Here is a 19,699-nt window from a genome sequence, read left to right as displayed (position 1 = left end):
GAGCTACTATATTCACAGCAATTTCTTTTCATGTTATGTATTATGAATGAAGCACAGAAGGATGAAACTTACTTTGAAATTGTTGCTGTCTCTTTTGGTGAACTTGGTTCTTCATCTTTCTCAGAGTTTGGGCTGTCAAAGGTTTTAGACCTGCAATTATTTAAGACCACAAAACCGTAAGACATAGGTGCAGAAATTAGGCCATTCGGCCCATTGAGTCTGTTCTGCCATTTCGTCATGGCTGATAAGTTCCTCAACCCCATTCTCCTGCTTTCTCCCCATAGCCCTTGATCCCCTTGATAATCAGGCACCTATCTGTCTCAGTTTTAAATTTCCTGGCCTCCACAGCATTCTGTGGCAGTGAATTTCACAGACTTAAAACTCTCTGGCTGAAGAAGTTTCTGCAAATCTCCAATTTAAAAGGTCTTGTCTTCATTCTAAGGCTGTGCCCTCGGGGCCTCGTCTCTCCTACCGATGGAAGCATCTTCCCAACAACCATTCTGTCGAGGCCATTCAGTGTTCTGAAAGTTTCAATTAGATCACCCCTCATCCTTCTAAACCCCAAATGAGTAGAGTCTCAGAGTCATCAACCGTTCCTCATATTTTAAGGTTTCAATTCCCTGGACCATTCTCGTGAACCTCCTCTGAACACGTTCCAGGGACAGTACATCCTTCCTGAGATATGGGCCCAAGTCTGCACGCAGTACTCCAAGTACGGCCAGACCAGAGCCTTATAAAGCCTCAGAGGTACAGCCCTGTTTTTAGATTCATATCTTTTCACAATAAATGCCAACATTGCATTTGCCTTCCTGACTATATAAGGCAAAAACTAAAGACATTTTAAAAAAACACTTGCACCCAGAAGTGGCTTCATCACAAAAGAACCAATGAAATATTTAGTGTCAAATCCATAAGACCATAAGATATAGGGGCAGAATTAGCTCATTCGACCTCCTCAGTCTGCTTTGCCATTCAATTCTGGCTGTGATGTTTCTGAAGCCCAATCGCCAGCCTTCTTCTGAAACCCTTGATCCCCTTATTAATCAAGAACCCATCTCTCTCTCTATCTTAAACAGTCCGAATGACGTCGGCTTCCTGCAATGTTTTCCTCAGATTAACCACTCCCTGTCTGAAGAAATTCTTTCTTACCTTAGTTCTAAAGGTTGGCCTCTTCACTCCGCGACTGTGCCCGCATGTCCTAATCTCTCCTCCTAGTGGAAACATCTTCTCTGTTCCATGTACAATCCTTCCAGGCCTCTCAGTATTCTGTAAGTGCCAATAAAATTCCCTCCCATCCTTCTAAACTCCATCCTAAACTGAACCAAAACCCTCAACCACTCTTCAGATGACAAGCCCTCTCAAGTTGTCAAGTCCTATTCAACTGGATTTGTTAAACAGGCAACATTTCTGATGTATGTAACTACAATAGATCAAGATTTGTTTTTCCCTTCCAAGCTCTAACAGGTGGTTTGCAAGTGACAGGAGTTGAGTCTGGAAGAGGAGCTGGGGGAGTTGCAAGGAAGAAGGGATTTCAACTTTCACACAAGTTCTCAAAGCACAATGGTCTGGATTTTTTTGGGCGATGCGGGGAGGTGGGACATGTAATAACACTGCAAACAGAGTTAGAGAGTCAAGTTTTTCAATATATTTACTGGCAGTGCACAGTCCAATGTTTGGAAAAGAAATATTCCATTAAAGACTGTGTGTTAATGCATGGCCAATCATTCGCTGACAATTAAATTGGAGGTGGGAGGATTAGGAAAATGGCAGGGAGGGAGTTTACCACCTACACATTGCAAAGCTATGTGACATGGGCCAGTTCTCTTTTTCACCTGGGCTCTCCCTGACATCTAAGGACTGCCTCCCTCACTTTCCTGATGGTGCCCACTTACACAACCTCAGTGACAATCAGCATTAACAGTAGGGCTGAGAAAGGTGCTGATCTGCCATCCCTTTCACTGGACTAGCAGCTGTCAAAACTGAGCCAAACCGTCAACTGGTGAGTAACCCGGCAATGATCTCTTTGTTGGTCACCGCTGGAATCGGCCAAGGCCTCCAGGTTGCAGTTCCAGCAGAAGGCCTGCAGCATGAACCACAATCTTCCATCTAAAATTTCTTTTTACAACACTAAGAACAGAGCAAATATTAGAACAACAGCCAACTGTTTCTTTAATGTAAAAGAACAAACTACAGAAGCCGACAAGCTGAAAGAAAAGCAGGCATTGCTGGAGAAACTCAACAGGTTTTGCAGCATCTACAGACAGAAAACAGAGTTCAAGTTGAGCCAAGCGACACGTCTTCAGAGATGCGAAGTTCTGAACATGGGAACCTCAACTCAAAATGCCCACTCTGCTTTCTCACCACAGATGCTGCTAAGTTTCAGGAGAAAGTCTCTAAATAATGTTCCTGAAAATGGCGGCCTCCAGAGGTTGCCCTTCACATAGTTGTATTCTGATTAAAGCATCATTTCCTCACACATTGGATCAATACTTACTTTCTGATCTCAGCAACTGTCTCTAGAGGAATTGGATTTTCAAGCTCCTCACAGCTCGGAATGTTAGCATTGTTTCCGCTGCTGAAATTAGTTGTGAAGAATGTCATTTTAAACAAACACTTGTACCCAGTAATTCTTAGCTCATCGGTAGTTTCCTTTGTATTCCTTGTGCTCTGAATAAAGCAAACCTTAACCACATATTGTATTCAAATTTACTCTTTCATGACAGATTTTAGAGAGCATGGTTTCCCATCTACCTTGTAGTTTGCACCGTCAGGTGATCTGCAAATGGTCCGAAAAGTGTTATCAAGTAAATTTGAGGAAACATCCACATCCACAAGAAAATTATCTCCATACACCTGAAAGACATTGAGTCGGCATTTCGTGCCATTGAGAGCTAATTTTCTAACAACGGGTCAAGACGCAACTACAGAATATGGTGATTGGTCTCCCCAAAACCCTGAACAATAGTTTACAGGATAAGACCGTGAGACTGGAGTGTGGTTGTAAAGACAGAGAGAGGGACAGAAGGATGTAACAGATTCATATATTCAACATTTTATATTTGTTGCAAAGTCTAAAAATATCTCAAACAAAGAGCTCCTGGCCCAAATATAGAAGGGCAACCAACTTTCCAATGAAGAACTTCAGATACTGTCTGTACATACAGGGCTGAATGTCCCAAGTCAACTGGCCTTGGCCTGAGACATGACATTCTTGGCAAAGTGGAGGGGAGTTCAGGAGGAAAGCTGAACTCTCTTCTGCACCATTATACTGTATTGTCAGTGGTGGGCAAAGTAGCCGGCTTAACGACGCACTGGGCATGAATTAAGTCACCAGCTGAGAGCTGCACATGTCTGTCTCTCTGGCAAATATTGGAGCTCCTCAACTCCTACAGTGGACATTGGCCTGCAGATCTCCTTTGTATAAGCTCAGCAATACCAACCGTAATGACAGCAAAGAAAAGATTGCAGCTCTGCCTCTATTTCATTCTTGGTCAACTGTTTTTATAAAATAGATCACCCTCCAGATGTACTGCGAGTAGGTTTTTCTTCAAAACCTTCACAGGAGATTTGAAAGACACCACAGGCAGACTGAGGGGAGGGGAGAAGGTAGGAACCTCAATTCTTCGACATGTTGTATCCTTAATTCAGAGCTCAGCTATCTAAATGTTTGGCGACAAATGGAGATCTGAATAGTGAATGGATGAGCAATTTTTCACTGAACACTTTTGGATCTTTTCTGTTGATACAACTTTTCTTTTTAAACAAACAAAATCTGTGTAGATTTTTGATACAATCAAGCAACTTTGTTAATGTGACTGCTGCTGTCTCGTGTTTGCTGCATTGCTGTGGGAGGAAGGCCCTCCATAGATCTTACAGGAAGTGCCAGCAGGTTTTTTAACATTGTTGTATTTTGGATGAAACTTAATTAAGTCACACATAAGATTAAATCTTACTTTGTGCTCACTGAATCGATTACTGGAATCTCTTCTGCCTCTGAGGTGTCAAAGCTTCCATATCTGCAATTGGTCAGACAGCACAAACTAAGTGATTTTAAACAAGCTTGAATCTACAATTTGCATTCAGCCACTGAAAAACATCTGAAGGTTCAGGATTTCGGCATTTGAAGCCTTGATTACCGAGTTTGTTAATACTTTGCATTGAAACTCCAATTTGGCATTTTACAGCATACCTGCCACTTCCCATACAAGGAGGGAAGAGTAAAGCATTCAATGTGGTTCTGTCTCATCTGATCGTAACTTCAAATCTACATTCCTGCCTCTCCTAATGACCTTTCACCTCCTCTCCCTCAACAAGTATCTGTTTATCTTTGCATTTACAATATTCCAGAGCTCTGCTCTGCATTTAATTGCTTTCCAAATTACTTAACATGTCTGTACACGATCATTTTGTGATTCATGCACGAGGATACCCAGATTCCACTGTATCTCAGAGCAATGCAATCTCCCTCAATAAAAACAAAACTGCTATTCTTTCTGCCAAAATGGACTTCAAATTTACCATATACAACTCTATTTGTCAGATCGTTGACGACTTGCTAAACCTATATTTCTCTGCAGTATTCCGAAGTCCTCTAAGGTTAATTTTTTAGCGCATCTTTGTCACGTCACCAAATCTGTCAGTCACAAATTCATTCCTTCAGAAGTCATGGACTGATCGTCAACACTTGGAAAACTTGGGCAGGAACAGATTTTTAAAATTATAGTCATACTATACGATCCTAACCATTTTGAACTCAAGTTAATTCTCTGTCTCAAATAAAAACCTCAGTAAATGAGAACACTTAAGTAAAAAGAGATGAATTCCCTGGATCTAATTACAGAACACCAAAATAACTGTAGCATCTAGTCAGACTGTTTCTCCCTTTCACCACGGATAAAGGAAAATTTTGAAATGTAGGGTGCGTGTAAGGTGAACGGATGCTATAAACATCCGTTGAATTATGATGATCTTTTAGCCGAATTAAAATGGTTGACTCAAACACTAATCTTAAACACAAAATCTGTCCAATTGGTAAAATGGGTTTGAAATTTGAATGGCATGGAAGCCATTTTGTTGTTGACTTTTTAAAAACTCCAAGAATCTCCCTGCAGATGGAGACTTTCACCAAAAGACAATGGACAAGTTAGAGATCAAAGCAGCCAAAGTAATAAACAGCTACATTGTGAAAGGAGGAGACAGTAAATATAACAGATGACTGTCTTAACCACAGCTACCTTAGAGTTTAATGAGAACCAAACTCCTCAAATTTCAACAAACCACAGTTTGCTGAGATTCCTTGGTTTTACGAAATTTTCGTTTTACCTTTCAAAGAATACCATCATCTAAGAATGACCACCGGCCTAACACAAAAGCAAATAAGAAAGTAATAACCTGCGAAGAATCGTTGTCCACTATCTCACCTCTGAGAGATAACATGAGACACATGAGTGAGCTGTGATGTTTCAAATTCTACGGCAAGAATGGGTCACCCTTTTTTAAAAACTCAGAAGCTTATTGCTGGAATTATTCTGCTGGAACATTTATTTAGTTGGGCAAAGAAAGAGAATATTTTGGCAACAGGCAAAAAGAGAAACCCAAATTCACTTTTGAAAGGTCCAGCTGGATCGATTTCTGCAACCCATTGGGTTCATGAAAGCCAGCTCATTAGCTTACTGCTTTGAAGAAAAATCTAATCATCTCTGGTTATTTGCTGATTTTCTCAAATTTTATAACCATAGCACATTTGGGAAACTTTTCCTACCCAGGGATATCCCTCTAATGTCAGAGGTACATCAATTGAAGGTCAGCAGTGGTGAGAATCGCTTTGTACCCGAACTGAGCTTTGATAAGTTACCCCAAAACACCATTTGTGAAGTACATAAACTGTTCAATGCTCACCCAACGTGCAAAAAACTAATGTATAAAAACTGAGGTGACGAGAGAAACCATCACTGATGTCATTTGAAAAACATTTCACCCATTATTACAGAATTGCGGTATTCCTGCATATTTCAGTTGGAAGCAGACATTCATTTGACCAACATTTTAGTTTTGCAATGAAGGTTCCTCACCCTGGACTCAGCTTCCAAACTTTGATTGTTATGCCCAACACAGACTTACAGACAATTGATCAGAGATAATGGGAACTGCAGATGCTGGAGAATCGAATTAACAAAGTGTGGAGCTGGATGAACACAGCAGGCCAAGCAGCATCTTTGGAGCACAAAAGCTGGCTCTAGGCCTGACACGTCAGCGTGTGTGCTCCTAAGATGCTGCAGAGCCTGCTGTGTTCATCCAGCTCCACACTTTGTTATTACAGACAATTGATAGGCTTCTTTCAATTAAAGTAACATTTTTCCATTCACTACATGCAGAAACTTAAACATTCCAAACATAGTTGTAGGAAGCGCCAAACTACATAAAAAGCATTGAAGGAAGTCAACGTCACTGTTTATCTTTAATACCAAGGTCTAGACATTGTCCTAATACATTCACCACACTTTTTAATCGTTGTATTGTACTGGTTCTCGATCGCTTCATTATTGCGAAAAAATAATCAAAAATACATTGGCACCTGTCTCAGCATTATGTTTTGTGAGTATGTTTTATTCACTTCTGTCCCAAATCACTAGCCGGGTGCTTAAACATGATTTGTGCCACCATTTGGGATCAGGGATATTGGAAAGCGATGGGGGCACAAAACAGGAGAGCTGAAGGACTGCTTTGCCTTGTTGTAAACAAACAAGCTCATCAGTCCCACTGCAGTCTCTCTTTATGAAGGACTTCAAGTCTAATTACTTTTAATCAAGTTATTCAAACTTATTATGGCACATGACATAGGAGATAGAATTTGAATCTGGACCTTTTGGGCAGAAGGTGTAGGATAAAACCATCTGTGTGGAGGATAAAATCCTCCAGAATACTTTAAAAAATGTGGACTTTTCTGATGAAACTGGATGAAAGTTAAAGCCCAAATTTGCAGAGCTTAACGTCCGAGGGATTTGGGTGCAGGTAAGTTCATGTCTTCAATGAACAAAAAATCGTCTCCCTGACTGAGGGTTGGATGGAGATTCTCAGTTTCCTGAGAGTTGTTTCCATATGGCTAGTTTCAGCGATTCATTGCCAGAAGGATTAATAACAAAAATTACTCGAAAGAACATACTTTTCTATCATTACCATTAAACAAAGGAGATGCTCATTAGATTTATGCTCACTTGTCCAGGAGGATGTACAACACACTTTCAGCAGTGGTATATGCTTGGTATGTCGAAAAGAATGTGCAGATGTAGAAACGCTCCTTGTTCATGAGAGCGATTACAAAATTTTCGACGAGTCTTTTTGAGGTCTCAGAGTTAAGAATTTGAACGTTGGAGGTATTGACAGTGAGATGTGATGGAAGCTCATCTCCTGATGCCTACAGAGAGTACGAATTTAAAAAGTAAATGTGATGCAGGAACAACGTTTATTTGTACAGATCTCTGACATGGTAGAAACATTTCAAAATGCTTCACATTTACATAATCATTTAAAAATCACTCCAAGATTCATGAAGCTAAAACTAGGACAGGCCACCAAAAGCTTGGTCAGAAAGATTGGTTTTGAGGACAAAGAGGAGATGTTTTGGAAGAGTGTCGCAGAACTGGGTAGCTGAACACACCAATGACAGAATAAAGAAGATCAAGCATGCAGGGAAAATCAAAGTGGCCAGAATTAGAAGTGCAAAGATATGAGCATTGAAGGGCTGGAGGGGAATACCATTGATGAGGAGATACAATATGTTCAATCCAATGATAAAGCAGCTGGTCACTTCATGTATTACTTGAACCATTCAAAGAAAATACAAAGTTAAAGTCAAAACATCACAGAAACATGGCCAGCTAGATTCATATAAAACAGAAATTTGAGCCTTGGAGTTATTTTGTATCGATCTCAAGAATATTAAACCATCATTTTAAGTAAATAAACATTTAATATTAAATCCCTTCAGCTGACCACCCACTATTTCTCAATTTCTACTTCAATCCAGTCATCAGATGGGCCAGCAAGTTTCCACAACAGAGTAAATGTGGAATTATGTACAGCAACTTCTGTCTACAGCTCGAGGCCACAGCAAGCTACCGGAAATTAGACAGTCTGGCTTCAATCCTGTTTGAATTCTCTGCTAACAATATCACTGACTTCACATTTCTGAACAATATTGTTTTTAGGAATCTAATTACTCTTGAAAGCAAGCTTACATAACTGGTAGGAAAACAGAGAGGTGTAAAATGTTTGCTGACTTGGCGGAAAATAGAAGGAGGGAGAAACTGAAGAAAAAGGAAACCTCTGTTTTTTTTTGTTCCACAGCTCGTGCTATGCAAGGTCTCTTCCAATGTGCTGCCTAAGGGTTATCATACTTGATACTGTGGAGTGTGCAAAAGAAATTAAGAACTCTCACAAAGAACTTCATAGTTCAAATCGCATCAAGCACCCCTATATCAAATTCAGTTTCCTTCATGTCAGCAGATGAATATACCTTTGGGATTGGGCAGGGGTCAGGGTGGAGCATGTCAGCAAAGGAGGGAATTGGAGCACTCTTTAAGGAGCCTGATTTGAAATTTGAAATCCAATGTGAACCTCTCAACTTTGCCAGAGTAGCTGGCCGGTTCAGTCAGAATGATGAATTGTCTGTAATCACAGGAAATGTATTTCCAAGACTTGTTCCAAGTAATAGAAAATTGTACAAAATGTGTTTCAATTAAATGAAGTTGTCGTTTTAAGAACTTTACCCCACACAAGTATAAAAAAGCATGACTGAAGAAAAGCATAACCTTCAAACAAAGATAACAAAGTGTGGATAATAAAATGTGAGGCTGGATGAACACAGCAGGCCAAGCAGCATCTTAGGAGCACAAGATGCTGCTTGGCCTGCTGTGTTCATCCAGCCTCACATTTTACTATCTTGGAATTCTCCAGCATCTGCAGTTCCCATTATCTCTAACAAAGTGTGGAGCTGGGTGAACACAGGAGGCCATGCAGCATCTTAGGAGCACAAAAGCTGATGTTTCGGGCCTAGACCCTCCATCAGAAAAAGGGGAGGGGGAGAGGGTTCTGAAATAAATGGGGAGAGAGGGGGAGGCAGATCGAAGATGGATAGAGGAGAAGTTCGGTGGGGAGGAGACAGACAAGTTTCGAGGCAGGAATGGAGCCAGTAAAGGTGAGTGTAGGTGGGGAGGTGGGGGGGATAGGTCAGGCTGGGGAGGTCGGATAGGTCAAGGGGGCGGGATGAGGTTAGACAGAAGGAAATGGGTGTGTGGCTTGGGGTGGGAGGAGGGGATAGGTGAGAGGAAGAACAGATTAGGGAAGCGGGGACGAGTTGGGCTGGTATTGGGATGCGGTAGGGGAAGGGGAGATTTTGAAGCTCAAATTGTTTATGTGTCACCATATTTTGATCCAGTAAGACAAATAACATTAAAAATAAATTGATGTTTTATGACCATGCTGACAATCTCAGCAAGAGAAATTACGTAATGTCCATGTTTAAATATTACAAGAGCAAAACTATTGAATGGTTGCAATACGTTACTAAAATAAAGGCTACCAGCTGTCAATACATTGCTTTCACCATTTTTAATGGTGAAATCTCTGTTCCTTCCTCTCTCACCCTACTTCTCATTCCTTCCATCTGTTCTGTTGTTGTGGTACCAGGCTATCAGCTCCCCTACTCAAATTTACTTCATAATCATTCTTCCCGCTCCTTTCCTTCCCATTCATCGCACGGTGTAACAGAAGAAAGGGCAGGATATCTATGGAAGGATGTGCCCTTCAGTGTTCTAAGTTTTCACAATGCCAGCAAAAAGGAAAAAAAAATAATCGAGCACAGTAAATCACAGTCCCTCAACGCACAGTTTTTGCGGCGATAATTCAAAACTGGTGCATTTTCACAGCATATTGAACATATGCAATTAGTAAGCAATCAACAGGCATGGAGGAAATCTCTCAAGCAGATATTAACATGTCAATAAAAGCAGGATGGAAGAGTTGAAGTTAATTATGCAGTGGAGAAAATCAACTGAAGTGTGCACATTCAGGTTTCAAATATTAAGTAGAGTTCCACATGAACATTGTTTTATTTACCTCTCGTAGTCAAAATGCCACAACACACTAGCTTGCCTGACAGATGACATGTTCTCTTCTTGTTTCAAATTCAGGAACTGGTTTGCAAATCTGGTTCAAATTTGGACTTTGTTAACTGAAGGTTGCCAGGCACAGCATGTGGCAGAGCAGTGGAATGTGGGCAGTGATTGAAACACCATCTAATGTCCACACTTAACTCCTATTAACACACTCCAGTTTGTGGCTATAAGTTAGTTCTAGTCATGATGATTGTCAAAAATTTACGAAAAACATGACAGTTATGTTCACCACCCCCACTACACTACATCAAGGGACACAATTCCTCTTCATGATTATGTCGTTGTTCTATGTTCATCATGAATGTAAATTGGGTGACTATTCTATCTCAGTCTTAAATTGAAAAGAAGAATTTGCACGTCGCTTACTTAATTAATACCAATTAGAAAAGTTGAACAGATCTCTATCCTAGTACACAGCATACTTTTGTTACTCCATTTGTCTTACAGTTTGCTTGCTGAATATCTCAGAACTTAAACGATATTTTCTGAATTCATAGGAATAAGGTCTCTTGAGCTTGCTCCATTGTATCACATCATGATGTGTTTCTCTCTTAACTCCATTTATCCACCATTTATCCATTTACCGTGAATACACTGGCATAACATAAATGGCAGTCTTGAAGTTCTGAATGAACCCAACAGACTCCAACTTCAGAAGCTCCAACGGACAACATTTTTGGAAAAACGTCTGTCGCCAGATTTCACACCCAACGGACATAGCTTGGATTTGAAAAGTGCAGCAATAGATATTTCCTGACATAAACAGTCAGTGATTATCACAAGAAAAACCCGCTTGTCTGTTTCAAAGTGACCCACCTTTCGAAAAAAAAAGTCACCATTATCACACCACATCATAGGGCTGTGCTCACATGAGTGAGAGAGAGAGACAGCTGGTGGTTGTTTAACCAGCATGTCAGGCACGGGGAGAAGTTGAGAAGGACAATCCCTCATGGTCAACACAAATGTTGTTTACTCTTTCAATATCATCTTGCTCTTCCTTAGAACAATTGAAACTTTAAAAGGCCAAGTGAGCAGACGAGAGCATCAGCCTTCAAATATTTCAGCTCCCTCAGAATGAAATGGGACAAACCTGTGACCAAATATATAAAACATCTTGCACATCGTGGAAGAACGTGCGAGTGAGTGAGTGTTGGATGGTATATTGGAATATGAAGAATAAGTAATCGGGGATTGGAATTTGTCATGTGTAAAAAACCAAGGATAGTACAAACCATTTTTATTCAGAGTAGTATGACGGAAATCTGACTGCTTCGGCAAGCTGACTGACCGGAAATAACAGTCAAATCTATAAGATAAATGAAAACATCATGACAGACAAAACAAAATTAAACATGTAAAGAGAAAGACTGCCATAAAAATTAAATACTGGACCAAAAAAGATAAAATGCTGACTTCAGTGTAGTTACATCTGTCCATGATCTGTTTGCTCTTCTGATATCACATTGCTCTTGCTTAGAAAACACAACTCTAAAATCCTAACTAAGCCAACACGGACGTCAGGTTTCAGACTTTTTAGGCCACTCAAAATAAAAATCAACAAAGCTTTCACATCAATATATAAATAAAAATCACTCTACACACCCTGGAAGCACTGTCTCAGAATCTAAAGGGAGTAACCCACAGTCGAGGCAAGGTAGGCTGCCTTCATGCAGGATAGGTTCACCAAGAGCAGTCTCTGGCATTAATACAGGGTAATGGGCACTGCCAGATGGACACCCGAGGCAGTCAGCTTCTCAGAGTCCACATCTCTGCAGTCCAGTGAGTGGGACTCAGTCAGCCCAGTGGGAGACTGAACCCAGTGTGGGGAGTGGGGAGAAAACAGCTGGGAAACTGTAGAGACATCAGTTAGATGTCGGGTCACCTATTGCTCAGTCTGTCAAGGTCGCTCAAGGGGGCTGCCACATCAGTCCTCATTGTGCTCAGTGATATTACACTGAGAAATGTCTGACTCCAGGGTCAGGCTGCTGTCATTGATGCAAGGCTGACAACTACTACTTTTCAGAGGTGTCAATGGACCGCTGCTGTTTTAATCTCGTCGGATACGGGAGGCACGGTGGCTCAGTGATTAGCACTGCAGCCTCACAGTGCCAGGAACCCGGGCTCGATTCCAGGCTCAGGCTGACTGTGTGGAGTTTGCATATTCTCCCCGTGTCTGCATGGGTTTCCCCTGGGTGCTCCCACAGTCCAAAGATGTGTAGGCTAGGTGGATCGGCCATGCTAATTTGCCCGTAGTGTTGAAGGGTGTGTGGGTGAAAGGAAGATGGGTCTGGGTGGGATGCTTCAAGGGGCGGTTTGGACTTGTTGGGCTGAAGGGCCTGTTTCCACACCGTAGGGAATCTAATCTAATTTAATATGTCACAGATGAGTATGAGCAAATGGAACAAAGGAGCAGGAATATTTCCAAGATAACAAAGTGTGGGGCTGGATGAACACAGCAGGCCAAGCTGCTGCAGTTCCCTGCTGTGTTCATCCAGCTCCACACTTTGTTATCTTGGATTCTCCAGCATCTGCAGTTCCCATTGTCTCGAAAGGCAAATTTCCATGTGAGGTCTGGAATAAGTGAGTCGATGCCTGACTGAACACAGGGAGACAAGGAACTGGATTGAAGCTTGTGCTTTGTGAAAAATTAATGATAACTCATACCTTTCAGAATCAAAGTGGGTTGGAGTCTGAGGAATGAGAAAGGTGAAGTATCGTCAAACCTAAAAGACAAATGAAAACACCATAAAAGTAAAAGCCAAATTCAACATGAAAAGAGAAAGAGTACGATCACACTTAAATACTAGACCAAAAAATATCAACTGCTGACTTCAGCCTCATTATATATGTCAAATATTCATTTGCGCCTTCACTGTCTACTTGGTCTTCCTTCAACAATTTAACATTTTAACTTGTCAACTGAGCAGCCAGGACATCACCCTTCAGATACTTCAGTTCAAAATGAAACTCAACGAAGCTTTGCTCTAATTCAACTCCTTGAACATCGGGAATGATTTCCCAAAGGGCCTTTTTCATCCAAATACTATTTTTTGGCTGCTGTAATGTAGGAAAGGCACTGGTTAATGTGCAGAAAGCACGTTTTCATGAATAACAATTGGTAATGACTAGTTTCTCCATTGAAACAACATTCACTGAGGGATAAATCGTAGATGATTTATACGGGAGAATTCCATTCTTGTTTTTTTTGCGAATTGTTGTGATAATGGGATCTTGTGGTCATCCGAGATGAACATTTTCCCTGCTAATATCACCTTCAGCAAAGACCAGAAGAAACATTTTGCTCCATCAAAGAGTGGACACAAAAATGTGGCCAATATAATTTTGGTTTTGGCAAGTACTGGAACCATTGTGACCCACAACATACACGCATCAATTCAATCGGGTTACCCCACATTCACATCATTTTTCCAGTTTTCCCGTCTTTGAAATTCGTACTAAAATCCAATTTCTTTACAAATAGTGTCCAGTATATATTGAATTCAAATTACCTCAAAACTCTTCTCACAACCAAGAGTGATACCACGAAGGTATTGCTCCTTTCCCTCCGCTTCAATTCGTGTTAGTTCTAATTACACTGATGAGGGAGAGAAAAGAAATAAGCGATGCGCACTTGAAACTGCAGAGCTACAAGTCTGCAATGTTCACCTCACGTTGTCTCAACATGAAGTGAAGACACACAGCAGTTATTGTTTATTCTTGTTTGTGTTTATGACATCACAGGCAAACCATTGTGATGTCACTGGGCTTATTCTTTTTTGAAAGAAAACCTTCCTGAGAAAGAACACAAAACCTGTTCGAGCAGTTACCTGCTGTTTTCCACTTCATCTCCGTGTACGCGGTTGTCATGTGGGGAGGGCTTGTTTGTAAACGTGGGCATCATGTCATGGATGCAGTTTCCCATCTTCACCATCTTCCCTGAACAGCCTTCCTGGTATATTGCCCATGGAGGTGAAGGCACCAGGAGGCCTGCCCACATGTGACCAATACGTCTATTAATTTATTTGGTGGCCAGACTGGCTGGTCAGCTGTCAAGAGGAAGGATGGTCTCATCTGTCCTGAAAGTCCATTAAAAACATCCTGGAGGTTAATTCAACGTTTACATTGACCTTCGAATCCTTTGCACTCCTCTCATCACAGTCACAACAACACTTACTGTTATGTCCTGCATGTTCACCAACTCTCTATTCATGCTCATACATTACCTTCAGTTCCAGAGCCCTTCCCTTATCTATTAGCCACCAGTGTGACACCCTACAAAGTGCCTCTTGGGAATCCAAGTGCTATGCAGCTGTTGGTTTCCTCTTTGCGACCTCACTTGTTTGACTATCAAAAAGGAATGAAATTGTCAAACATGCCTGGCCCCAGGGTGACCTTGAACTTACCTGCAACTGCCCTGTCTCCATCATGGAAAGTCTTCTTCTGGATTGACCACGTTGATTTAATCAGATGATACGATTTTTGTTTTAAAAGCATTGCTAAAACATACTTAATGAAGAGACATTATTAAGCACTTTCCCAACTGATTGAAATCATGTTAACTGGCTTTATTCCTTATTTTTGCTCCTCCTTCTTTCTTACATAGCAGTGTTACAACTGCTAATTTCTACTGAACTCAGACTTTTCCAGAATCCAGGATGTTTTGGTAAACCAGAAACCAAAATATCTACGATGTCTGAAGCTGGGCTCCAGGGGTATTCAGTTTCTTGGAAGGACTGACAAGAAGGAGGAGGTAGGTCAGCTTTGCTGGTTACGGAATAAAATTAATATGGTAATGACAATGGATATTAGTTCTGGTGAAATGGAGTCTGGGTACAGTTTAGAAACATCAAGGGACAGAAATTGACAGTGGTCGATGTATATACACCCCAGTCAACTCGCGTGGTACTTTTAGCAGAAGGCACTAAAAAGGAAATTGAAGACACCAGCAGAAAGGGAGAGCTCTACTACGATGAAAGGTCACTGACTTCAAGAGTCAGGTGACTTCAGTTGGCATAAAGATTGGGCAAAGCAAATCAGTTATCATTGCATACAGGAGGAATTCCTGACGTACTTTTTAAATTCATTCACGGGATGAGGGCATCACTGGCTAGGCTAACATTTATTACCCATTCCTAAATGTCCAGAGAGCAGTTAAGAGTCAACCACATTGCTGTGGGTCAGGAGTTACATGTAAGCAAGAATGGCTGTTTACTTCCCTTAAAGGATAACGGATTCATGCTCATCATTAGACGCTTAATTCCAGGTTTGTATTGAATTCAAATTCCGCCGTCTGCTGCAACTGGATTCAAACACAAGTCCCCAACATAGTATCTGGGTCTCTGGATTAAGTGTCCAGTGATAACAACCTCAGGCCATTGTCTCCCCAATGAAGTGTGTGCTGTGCGGGTTTCTGGGTCAACACTTTGAGGAACCAACAAGCAAAACTGAAGTTTGAGGTGGGAAGACTGTGCTCATGCCCCCTCGGGGAAGTGAACCTCATTTTCACCCACAGAAGGAAACTAACAAGGACACCTTCCACCGAGAGTGCCAGAGGCTTTCGGAGAGAGCAACCCCCAGAAAGCAGAACGTCACTCACTTGGCTCTACTGTCCCATTCCAGACTCCAAAACTAGAACCTATTTACAGCAACAAATGGAAGTATTTGATGGATGCCCTGGGTTTGTGCTCCTCCCCCATTGCTCACCTACAGTTTTCCTGCTTCACCTTGTACTTCCAGCCAAACATCACTGATGTCAGCTGCTTCCTGCCATTCCAAATGCTCCTCCTCAAGTGGAAGGACAAACAGCAATGTGGAAATTCAAACACATTTCCGACCTGTGGAGGAAATGATACTGTTATAATTTCAGATAATTTTTAAAGGGCTCTTTTTGCCCATTGAAGCAGGGGGTGTACAAACACTATCACAGGCTCGAACTCACAACCACTTGTTTCTGAGACCAGTGCTCTGACCACTGAGCTGTGCAGCCAGGCACAAGACATGGAAAGAGGGTCTCATGTATTGGAAATAACAAAAGAATAGATAACTGGAGACTGTTATATATCAAGACGTAACAAAACCGAAACAGAGCAGAGGGGCATCATGTGCAGAAGGTTGGGAGAATGCAAGGCCGAATCAGACAGTGTCCTGAGTGCCATAAACTGATCTTTCCTGCTGGTCCAGAGATTACGATTCAGTGCCTTCACTGTCGTAGCCTGTTCATGGTTATCATTTAAAGTAATAAATCTGAAATACTGACTGATCTTGAGAAGGAGAATTATGTCATTGATCAGTCAAAATCGATTCACTCCATGTTACAGTTCCACAGCAGCAATGCCAGCTGAAACTGCCTGGCATGCAATCAGTTTAAAACAAGAATAGAGGGGAGGTCAGGAAAAGTGAAGTGCCATGGTAGTTTGTGAGAGGTGACTGGAGGCCAAGTGGAGCCAGGTTCAATGTGGGTGTTGAAGACCAGTCTTCACTGTTACCCTGGCATACAGATCACATTGGATCAATCACACAAGGATCCTCCTTTGTGTGTTGTCCTTTGCACATCACAACTCGGGTCAGTGCCTTGAGGGGCTCGGATAATTTTAATTTTGAACATCAGCCGGCAGCAAAATGACATGACAAACTTTCCCTAATATCAGTACACCCGGATAATGAAGGCCATCAGTTTAACTGGGACAACATAACCGTAGTAGTGCAATCCAAACATAGCCACACATGGGAATTCCTAGAGGCATGGTTCTCAATCCATAATGCAGTCGGCATACAAATAGAATTGGACCCCATATGCAACCCATACAGAACAGAATGCGAAATGACACAAGTTGCCGGAACAGACCGGGCAGTATAAATTTCAAGTGGAGGAGAACAACATCGCTTCTTCGGAAGTCTCACTCATGACGTTACCTTGCGTGGTGACGAAAAGTCTGAACGAAAACAAGCCAGCTGGGCGAGCAAGTTTACAACTTTACTTGTTATCTTTACCGTTTAATGTGTGGCTCAGTGTCAGTCTTATACACACAGTGTTCTACCCGCTTCTCCTGCTGTACACAAGGTTTCCCAGCAAAAGGCAGCTTTGTGTGGAACACATGCAGTTTCTCCTGACAATAGGTACTGTTGCCATGAGCTGGGATATGAAATATACAATGAGCTGAAGTAGCCCCACACTCAAGTTACTCATTTACCTTTTACTTTCAATTTTCAATTTCCAAAACCCAGCAATCCATTCACTTAAGCTGCTGGGAACCTGACAAAAACAGCGTTGGCCAGACATTCCTCTTCGGGAGTGTCTGTCAATTTGCAAGGGTAGAAAAGCTGTCAACTTCACTCGAGTGAGAGAGGATACAATATTCCAAACTTCCAATTCAAAATCAGATGCCGTATCAATTACACCACTGGCTCCACACGTCTTGCTGCAGCTTTCATCCTGTCGATTGCGATGTAATCAGGGATACTGGCGGAAAACCCATTTGCAAGGTGAATATCCTGCAAAATAATCACTGTCGCTGCTGCACTTCAACGTTCTCCACTTTGTGAAGCGGTGAATGTCACTGGCAAACGAAACACATTAGCCCTCACATGCCTGGCTGTCACCTGTTTCTTTGCCACCTGTTTCTCTGCTGGAACTTGCCATTGCTTTGTTCACAGTCACTGCAAAGTTCTGCCTTGCATTTTTTTTTATTAAATTATCTCCTCCCAACTTAAAAACATTCCCTAGTCTTGAAATCTCCCATCCTTGGGAAATGACGACCACAATTCATACTATCTACATGTCTCATTATTTTATGAACTTCTAACAGGCCGCCTCTCAACCTCCTAAGCACCAGCAAGAAAAGTCAAAGTCTATCCAACCTTTCTTTATAAATCAAAGCTTCCATACCAGGCAACATCCTGGTAAACCTCTTCTTAACGCTCGCCAGCTTCATGATATGCCTCCTGTAATTGTGTGACAGAAACCGCACATTGTATTCCAGAAGAGGTCTCATCAACATCCTGTGCAACCTCAATATGACTTCCCAACTCCTAAACTGAAACAATTGAGCAATGAAGGCTGCCGTGCCAAAAGACTGTTTAACCACTGTCTAAATGGGATGGAAACTTCAAATAATCATGTACCTGGATCCCCTAAGTCCATGAGTAGGCACCTTAACAGTGAGAGAAAGTCTGAGGGAGGATGAGGAATAGTTTTGAATTTCTTTGACCTCACATCTGAAGAAATTTATTGTACACATGCAGCTGAATAAGTTCAACAATTCATACTCCGTGAAGAACTATAAATGAACCTGAAGATTTTTCAATTAAAAAGTAAAGTTAGACCCTCTCGAGTCAGAAGGAAGCCATCGCTGTTCTGTTTCTGAACTTCTCTTACCCAACAGGTTCTGCAACATGTCCATATGAAGATGGATAAGGGAGAACCAGTGGATGTAGTGTACCTGGACTTTCAGAAAGCCTTTGATAAAGTCCCACATAGGAGATTGGTGAATAAAATTAGGGCACATGGTACTGGGGGCAAAATACTGAGTTGGATTGAAAATTGGCTGGCTGACAGGAAGCAAAATGTAGTGATAAATGGGTCCCTTTCAGAATGGCAGGCAGTGACCAATGGGGTACCACAAGGTTCAGTGCTGGGACCGCAGCTGTTTACGATATATATTAATGATATAGACGAAGGCATTAGAAGTAATATCAGCAAATTTGCTGATGACACAAAATTGGGTGGCAGTGTGAAATGTGAGGAGGATGTTATGAGAATACAGGGTGAGTTGGACAAGCTAGGTGAGTGGACGGATACGTGGCAGATGCAGTTTAATGTGGATAAACGTGTGGTTATACACTTTGGTGGCAAGAACAGGAAGGCAGATTACTATCTCAATGCAGTCAAGTTCGGTAAAAGGGAAGTACAACGAGATCTAGGTGTTCTTGTACATCAGTCAATGAAAGCAAGCATGCACGTACAGCAAGCAGTGAAGAAAGCTAATAGCATGCTGGCCTCATAACAAGAGGAATTGAGTACAGGAGCAAAGAGGACCTTCTGCAGCTGTACAGGGCCCTGGTGAGACCGCACCTGGAGTATTGTGTGCTGCTTTGGTCTCCAAATTTGAGGAAGGACATTCTGGCTATTCAGGGAGTGCAGCGTAGGTTCACGAGCTCAACTCCTGGAATGGCGTCCGGGACTATCATATGTTGAAAGATTGGAGCGACTGGGCTTGTATACACTTGAGTTTACAAGGATGAGAGGGGATCTGATTGAGGCGTATAAGATTATTAAGGGATTGGACACTCTGGAGGCAGGAAGCATGTTTCCGCTGATGGGTGAGTCCAGAACAGAAGACACAGTTTAAAAATAAGGGGTAGGCCATTTAGAGCAGAGTTGAGGAAAAACTTCTTCACCCAGAGAGCGATGGATATATGGAATGCACTGCCCCAGAAGGCAGTGGAGGCCAACTCTCTGGATACTTTCAAGAAAGAGATAGATAGAGCACTTAAAGATAGTGGAATCAAGGGTTATGAGGATAAGG

General features: G+C 41.8%; 1 protein-coding gene across 1 annotated transcript in view; it reads right to left on the bottom strand.

Moving 5' to 3' along the window:
* LOC132208725 (ral guanine nucleotide dissociation stimulator-like 1) overlaps window positions 1-19,699 on the bottom strand; it is a 78,286-nt gene that overhangs the window by 56,087 nt on the left and 2,500 nt on the right. Inside the window, exons 2-8 of the mRNA XM_059644114.1 lie at window positions 14,003-16,009; window positions 13,685-13,770; window positions 12,840-12,898; window positions 11,408-11,481; window positions 7,215-7,414; window positions 3,954-4,016; window positions 73-2,575 (exon numbers count right to left, since the gene is read on the bottom strand). Coding sequence (XP_059500097.1) covers window positions 73-263 — 191 coding nt within the window. The 5' untranslated portion in view covers window positions 264-2,575; window positions 3,954-4,016; window positions 7,215-7,414; ... (2 more) ...; window positions 13,685-13,770; window positions 14,003-16,009. The remainder of the gene's footprint in view (window positions 1-72; window positions 2,576-3,953; window positions 4,017-7,214; window positions 7,415-11,407; window positions 11,482-12,839; window positions 12,899-13,684; window positions 13,771-14,002; window positions 16,010-19,699) is intronic.

This window comes from Stegostoma tigrinum, unplaced genomic scaffold (assembly GCF_030684315.1).
Source record: "Stegostoma tigrinum isolate sSteTig4 unplaced genomic scaffold, sSteTig4.hap1 scaffold_53, whole genome shotgun sequence".
Taxonomy (NCBI): Eukaryota; Metazoa; Chordata; class Chondrichthyes; order Orectolobiformes; family Stegostomatidae; genus Stegostoma; species Stegostoma tigrinum.
Note: the sequence above shows the minus strand (reverse complement) of the source record. Positions and strands in the feature narration are given on the sequence as shown.